General features: G+C 30.9%; 1 protein-coding gene across 1 annotated transcript; it reads right to left on the minus strand.

The window, feature by feature from the left end:
- Positions 1-4,496: 4,496 nt before the first annotated feature.
- LOC125856232 (putative UPF0481 protein At3g02645) lies at positions 4,497-5,567 on the minus strand. Its single transcript, XM_049535769.1, has one exon. The coding sequence runs from the start codon at positions 5,565-5,567 to the stop codon at positions 4,497-4,499; it is 1,071 nt and encodes a 356-aa protein (XP_049391726.1).
- Between the last annotated feature and the right edge of the window lie 3,119 nt (positions 5,568-8,686).

Consider the following 8,686-nt stretch of genomic DNA (forward strand, 5'->3'; position numbering starts at 1 on the left):
GTATTCTCTTTCACCTTTTTATACTTATGTTTCTTTTATCAAAATTAACCATGCTATAAATTAATCCCTACCATGAGTTAGTTATACAATGTTGTTGTAGGGACAAGTCAAGAAGATTACTGATAGATCAATAAAAAAATTGTTCCAATGAGCTTGAATCTTCTTAAAGAAAGCGAGATATTCATGTCAATTTGAAGATATATTTTATTTTATAACTGTAATTGTATTTTCACCAACAATTAATAAACCTCAAGATTAATAGATACTTGAAAGGAGTGTGATAGCTGCCACAGTTGGCTCCTTTCCAAGGACTATTAAAATAATTGTGCCTCAAACTTGCCTTCATTCTGTTCCATGTTTTTTTACAATGTTCAAATGCTTTTAAGCATTCTTCTTTGTAATAAAAGTCAGAATACGTAGTGACCCCATTTCCATTTTTGTTGAAGAGGCTAGCTACTTCTTTGTCCTCTCCCATCCAGTTCTCTATGATTCCTTTCTGGCGAAGCAAACTCACATCTTTTTCTGAGTCGATAAGATAATCCATGAAAGCTGCAAAATCAGTGAAATACTTATATTGTACATCACATGATTGTTGCTCACAAGCAATGAGATTTCACAGGATAATTTCTGTGCCATCATAGATATACTCGAAAACAAGGGATTGTCATCAATCCATTCTTGAACTTTATACTATCAAATAAACTTGTTTTTATCCCCAAGTTTGTCAGGTAATCCAGCTTTAACGAAGCTAACTCCAGCTTGGGAAAACTCTGTTGCATTTGGCATGACCTTATTTCGCATTAGTTCATTGTTTAAATCTTTCTTGGGATTCTTGCCATGACATGAAGCAATGTGAACGGCATGAAGTAAATGTTTGATATTACTATTTTCTGTGTTTTTAAAGGATTCACTGATCATGTTTGGCAAGTCAACAAAAAAGACAATTGAAGCATTCACCAGTATCAACAATGATTCATCATCATCTTGTTTTGTCATGTCATGAAGTTTGTTGAGGACAAAGAAAGGAAGTTGGTTTTCTAGTAACATCAAGTCTTGTAATATTTGATGACATATGTAACTACCAAAACTGATTACATAAATGTCATAACACTCTCAAATAAACTCAACCACAAAATAACCATCGAGCAACAACATTTGACAAAATTGACTATTATTACAAAGCTCTTCTATATCTTTTCCTTCTTTTTCATCATCTTCTTCTTCTTCTTTGTCTTCAGGTTCTGATTTGTTTGATGGGTTGGGTTGATTGAGAAAATATTGATTTTTGTTTCTTGGATTTAGATTGAGGATTTGGGTTTTTTCTTTAGATTTTAGAGAGTATATTTTACCTATAAATCGGGTGGGTTTATTGGATTATGGGGCGGGTTCTTAGAATTTGGGTTAAAAGAAATGGTTAATAGGGTAGTGGCTTAGGATTTAGCCATGTGTACACAAAGAGGCGCCGTTAGGGGCTGAGATGGACGAAAAGTATAACGAAGGATATACACATACCATTTTTTAAAGTTCGGAGATATATTTGTCCCTTTTCCCAAACAATAATAAAAGTTCATTCCACTATTTTACAGTAGTGTAAAATGGAGTTAAACAAAAATAAATAAATTAAAACAAACGGACTCAAGAATTGACTAAGTCAATGACTATATATGTTCCACAATATTTTACTTTTGAGTACGAAAAATAAAGTTAGGTATAAAATTAATATTACAAAAGTAAGGTAGTTGAGTAGGTTCTTCAATCAGGACAAACGTACAAACATATTATTTAATTCAGTTCCAAGACAACTTTATTTTTATGTCTCCATTTGGGTAAATTAACTGTATAGCAATAGGAAAGAAATAGGATCACCATAACGACAGGAAAATAGACATTTATTTTAATATAACTCACAAGTAAATATGAATGAAGTAATTTTTTTCTATTCTCCCTTTAAAAGTAATTAATTGTCTTTGAAAGTAAAACAAATTAATATTGATTATGTTTTATAAAAAAGTTAAAAGTAAACTAATAATAAAATATTTTTTTTATTTACGATTTTTTCAAGAACATGTAAAAAATAGGACGATTAATATGAGACCGAGAAAATAGTATAGTATAGTAGCTCTTCAAGACGACTTAGAATTAAGTAGTCAACTGAATATTAAAGCTTTCCTTTCAGTTCATTTCAATGTCTAGTTATATTATTCATTTCTTGATTGATAATTAGATAACAATATACAGTACTCCTTCGGACTAAGCAAATACCCCATAAAAGTAAAACAATTACAAATATATATCTCTTTACATTTATACTTCACTAAATAATTACACTATATATCCATCAACTAATTTCGCTTAACTGATACTAAATCAATATCATGTATTATATTGGTATCACTAAGACTGATAATTTTGTGTAACTGATACTAAATCAGTATCATATACTGTATTGATATTATTTGATAATAGATTGAAGAAAGCGACGAAAGAATTCTTCATATTTTTGTTAAGCCAAATAAAAATCCTAAACAAATTTCCATAATAAATTCAGAGCCCAAGTTATGACATAATACTTTTTTTTATTATTTTATTTAAATATTAGTAATATATGAATATATTAAGAGAAAAAAATATTTCTAAAAATAGACTGACGATATAATTTTCTTGTCTCCGGTAAATACTAGAGTAGTTAATCTGTACATTTCAATGTCTAGTCATACTTGTTCATTTCTATTTACTTTCACTGCAAATAGAAAGTTAGGTGCCAAAATTAATTTTACAAGTTGTCGACCATTAGTAATTTATTACTATGTCCAGAATTCATATTCATAATTACAAAAAATAAGAAGCACGTTTTTTAAATGATTACGTCTTTTTGATGTATTGCTTTGTTTTATTTTATTTAATTTTTATATTATAAATAAGTTTTTATTATTTTACTTTTCTATTTTAACAAATTAAAATAGTTTTATTACTTTTCTTTATACTACAATTAATAATTTTAAAAAGAGCGTCAAGTCAACATTAATCAAATAATATGAAATAATGAAGAGAGCAATAATCACTTACATATCCGCATTCCGAACAAACCACAATCTCCTTTAAATGCACTGTGTCAGTATTAACCGGTCTAATAATTAATAGGAAAAAACGATAAACATATATTCATATTCATTGTTTATATTATTTATATTAAGTCAATAAATAAATATTATGATTTTACACATTTTTTTTTATATTTAACCATAGTTTGTACTGAACTATGTGCAAATACTCATTATGTTCTCTTTTTTTGTGGTGGTGTTTGAGAGAGAATTAGTAAAACTTTGTTAGTCGAAATTTAGGGATGGCAAACGGGGCACTACAATAAAAATAGTTTTTATCATAATTAATAATGTACATTAACAAAGTCTATTAAAAAAATTATTAATATTTATTAATTGTCATTGAATCTCGCTATAGATTTTACAAAGAGTGCTAATTATCTCTAAAAAAACATATTTAGCGACAATTAAGCTATTGTCATTAATTAATTGTCATTAAAGATCTTTTTTAATATAGTAGCAATTACAAGATAAATTCACTAAGATTTCAATTCAACTCGCCCCACCCAACCCTGCGTAGCATGATTTGTTATTTTTAACTCATCCCGCCCTACATAAATCAGCATTGTCCCGTCCCACATACTTTGTAAAAAAAAAAAACTCAAATACTAGACGTAGCGATTAGTTTTTAGCTAAAAAAAATTAATTTTATCCTGCAGTGGAATGGAAGTGTCCACAAAGATAATTTTATTTATACATTGTGGACATGCTGCTCAGATTGTAAACAGAAGTGCAGCCAATTTAACATATGACTCTCATGTCACGGTAACAAAAAAGACTTTTACCGTCTATCAAGCATTAATAAAGAGTGCGAAAGTCTTTACTTAATTGTCATTAGATCTAATATCATTATAGATTTTAGTGACATTTACAAAGAGGGCTAAATTGTAATTGTCGTTAGTAATTGCCTCTAATTAAAATAATATATTTAACAAAAATGAAGCTATTGCCAATAATTAATTGTCGCTAAAGATCGCCATGCAATATAGAAGATCAAGTGGACAATAGCGTAAGTATGTGTTGAAGCAACCATTTCTTGAATTAATGACAAATTAAACATAAAATGAGAGAGTAGAAATGATAACTCATAAGCTCATGAACATTACAATTGAGACAATTACTTATTACCTTTAAAAGCGCTTATGATAGCTAGAATAGTCTGTATAGCTGTGAGTATGAGGAGTATGACGGCTGTCATAGTTGAAGCTCCTACCCAAGGATTACTAAAGTAATTGTGCTTCAAACTTGCCTTCATTCTGTTCCATGGTTTTTCATCACAATGTTTAACTGCTTCTAAGAATACTTTTCTGTAATAGAAGTTGGAATATGTAGTGACCCCATTTCCGATTTTGTTGAAGAGGCTAGCTACTTCTTTGTCCCCTCCTATCCAGTTTGCTATGATTTTTTGACGGCGAAGCAAACATCTTGATCTGAGTCGATTAGTTGATCCATAAAAATTGCATAATCACTGAAATATGAATATCCTAAATCAATTGATTGTTGCTCATAAGCAATGAAATTTCTTAAGAGGGTTTCAGTACTATCTACCACTTCAAGATAAGGTATTGTCATCAATCCATTCTCAAAGTCTATATTAAATAAACTTGTCGTATGATTCATGACCTTTGCAAATCTAACTCCAGCTTCAGAAAGTTCTGTTGCATTTGGCATGACCTTATTCCACTTGGTGTCATTAATGTCGTTTGACAATTTCATGCAATTCATCGGACATGAAGCAACGTGTACTACTTCAAGTAAATGTTTCATATCACGTCTTTCTGTATCAAATATCTTTAAATCCATCCGATTATTGTAGATATATCCCAAGTTAACAACATGGCTAAAAAAAGTGATCGCTAGTGTTTCCAATCGTAATCCAGTATCTTGCTCTGTTAAGTCATGCAGCTTGTTGAGGATAAAGAAAGGAAGTTGGTTTTCTAGTAACAACAAGTCTCGGAGTATTTGATTAAATTTGTAATCAACAAAATCTATAATTTTAAATAATATTTCTGAAGACATTTGACAACACTCCCGCTCCCGAATAAACTCAACCACAAAACAACCATCAAGCAATAACATTTTGCAAAATTCATCAGTATCGAGGTCTTCTATATCGTCGTAATACATTCGTGCTTCTTCCTCCATATCCTCCAATAGACCAATCCAATATTTCACATCTAACCCCTCTCTTCGTTGAAGAAACCGTCGTAGGTACAATAATTTGTACTCTTCCATTGGACCAAGTTGAGGATTTTTCCTATGGTTAGGACCAATAGAGACTATCTTTGGTGTATAAGCATCTGGATTTGATTGACGTAGCCCCACGTTTACTTTGAATACGGTACTCGATTTGTAAAATGATTTGTTCAAATCCTCAAACATTTTAGCAAAGATTTGATTTACACATTTCTTCTTTGTTTGCGACCCTGATGGATCTTCATCATGATTTGTTTCCTTTTTGTCCATTAATTTATGCACTTTAATTCCTCCCGGCTTCTTCTATCTGTAACTAATTAAATAGAGTAAGAAATTTCAAAATGTTTATTAGAAAGCACTACGCAATAAACAATTAATTACATATTCTTTTAATATGATTTAACTTTGCGATCTAGATAATTAGATATATCTGTGTGACTGTATTTTAAAATTAATTAATGGTAATTTGAGGGAGTATTAGACACTTCTTTGCGGACAAAAGAAAAACAAAGATACTCTTTTAAGAAAATGGTTTAGTTAATTTTCTATATTTTTTGTTAAAATGTTATGATAGGAAGGTGTGTAGGATACAAATCAGGATTGAAGATCAGTAAGCAAGAGTGCAACCATACTAGTACTAGTAAGCAGGACAACATTTTCTTGTTGCCCTTACTAGTAGTCATGACTATATATTTTTGTAGTTTCTTGTTCTTCGATTTTAGTTTATTGCTATCTATGATTTTGTGTGGTTCAATTATAATACTATTTATTTTATTATAATACTATTTTGCTATACTATCGAAAATATATCAAAAATATCCTTTTTATCTTAGGCAAGGTCTGTGTACACTCTACCCTTCCAGACTCCATTTTGTGGACTACACTGGATATGTTGTGTTTTTGTTATGTAAGAGTCATGAATAGAAGTTAGAACACGATACTAAGTATACTTTCAAAAACAAATTATTTGATAAAAACTCTCTAAACGCTTTTATAAATTTAAAAAGTGATGAATCAAGGAGATATGAAAGATGAAAATAATAAAGTCCTAATCCACTATTTTACAGTAATGTAAAAATATGGAGTTAAACGAAGATAGATAAATTGAAATGGAGAGGCTCAAGAACTGAGTCTAAAATTAAGTATCCATCGAATAAGAGAAATTTAAATCATATTAAAAGAAAGATATCAAATATCTTGCAGCTTACTATACTCTAAATTGATAGAATACCTTGTAAGTCAATAGGTAAGAACTAATTTGGTTTCAACAGGAGTAGCATATTAGTAGGTTTAGGAGATGGAACTTTAGGTACAATTGAGACAATCACTATATACTTACTTAACGACATTTATCTAGAATGTTGGTTACTAAATACCTATATTATATTATTACCGCTAAATATAATATAGCGTCAATTATAGTATTTTCACAAAATTATTTATTTATTTAGCGTATAGGATGGGATATATGTTGTATAAAACATTTAAAAATTACCTGATTCAAAATGGATTTGTTGAAATGTACTTGAGTTTCTTCTTAAATTCTTTTTCTCGGCTCAACTTTATGAAGGTGAAGGAATATAAGAGATGGTGAATATAAAATTCTTATATGGGTATACTATATATAGATTAATATTTCTTTAATTTGTGTAATTGCAAACCTGCCTATATTACTAACATGAAATAGTGTGCATTTTGAGAAAAGTATTTTAGAATAAATAAAGTTTTAGTATCATAGAATAAAGTGTATATAGACATTACATTTAAGAAAACATATCATAGAATAACATTTTGAGTGTGTGTTCAAGCAGCTATTTATTCTAAAATTTGATATCAAGTATAATTGAAGAACAACACTTTTAAGGTGTGTTAAGTATGATGGAAGATTTGCTATTTTTTCTGAAAAATTTGTGATCTTCTTATTTATTTTTAATATTTGATAAATAAGTTGAATATAATATTTGTACAAAATTTGAGCAAGCAGATAATTCGGTTACCTTTAAATTAAACTTTGGTTTGGTATGGTATTCGGTAATACCGTATTGAAGTTATAGCCATTCTATCACAAAGTTAATACTATTTATCCAATTATTTCTATTTTTTTATGTGGAGGCACAATATAATAGAAGATTAAAAGTACGAAGGTATTAAAAAAAAAAATAGACACAACTAACAAGTAAGAAGATATCAAGAAAAATAAATTACCTCTGCTCGTCGTCCGGACTTTGAGTTATTTGTTCTTATTCTCACTCAAGTGATATAGGGAGGGAAGTTAACATTTTTGAAGAGGACGAATGTAACATCCGACAATTTGAAATAGCTATGAAGAGGCTTAGAATTTGAAATTTTCAGTTTTGGAAAGAATTTAAAAATCTGGAAATTTTGGTTAAGTGTGGGAAAAAGTGAGTTTTTGGCCAAATTTGAACAGCCATAAATTCTATCTCAGGATGATTTAGGTGGATTTCCAGTTATGGTTGCAAAGTTCGTAGAATGATCTTTCTAATGCCACCGAGTTTGCTTGATTCCGAGTTCGTATGAGTGAATTATGCCCTTTGAAAGTTGCATAGTTGGCAGGGAAATCCGTCCGGAAATTTAAGGGCATTTTGGTCTTTTCCCTAACCAATTCCTTTGGTTATATTGTAGTGTGGGACTGATTTTTAGATCATTTTTATCCCATTTCAAAGGAGTGAGAGTGAGGGTTTTGAGAGAAGAAGAAGAGGAGAAGAGAGAAAGAAGAGAAGAAGAAGAGGAGATCAAGGAACTTCCATCAAAGATCGTCGTGGAAATCGTTGGGGGTGATCCCTACTAGGTATGTGAGTTCATAGTGTGGGTTGATTCTTTCCCCCACACACCAAGCTCCTTTTATTATTGAGAAAAGATTGATTGTGTTGTTGATGTTGTTGGAGTTGTTGGTTATATTGTTGATTTTGTTGTTGAAGTCCCTTGTGATTTGGGACATGTTTCCGGTTGGTTTTTGAGTTGTATTCTATTGTATGTTGAGGGTCTTTATGATTCTAAGCATTTGAGGCTGGAACCCTTCATGTTTAGGAGGTTTAGAGTTGGAGAAAAGAAGGAGAAAAGTCAAAGTTTTTGGGAAAAAGGGCTGGGGCGTCGCGCCAGCCAACGCGCCCCAACAGGGGCTCTAAAGTTTCCCCCATGGGGCGCCGCGCCTAGCAGTGCGCCCCAACCTGCCCTCTGAAGTTTCAAGGCTGGCGCTCCGCGCCTTGCAGAGCGCCAAGGACACCAAGTGTTCCCTTTCATTTCATACTCTTTCATGCATGTTCCATGGTATTGTACCTATGTTTCCAAGTTGTTTCCAACACTTCAAGTTGCGTTTAAATGTCAAGAACTTATCCATAACATGTGATTATATACCTTGAATCCATAAT

The sequence above is a fragment of the Solanum stenotomum genome, chromosome 2 (assembly GCF_019186545.1).
Source record: "Solanum stenotomum isolate F172 chromosome 2, ASM1918654v1, whole genome shotgun sequence".
Classification (NCBI taxonomy): Eukaryota; Viridiplantae; Streptophyta; class Magnoliopsida; order Solanales; family Solanaceae; genus Solanum; species Solanum stenotomum.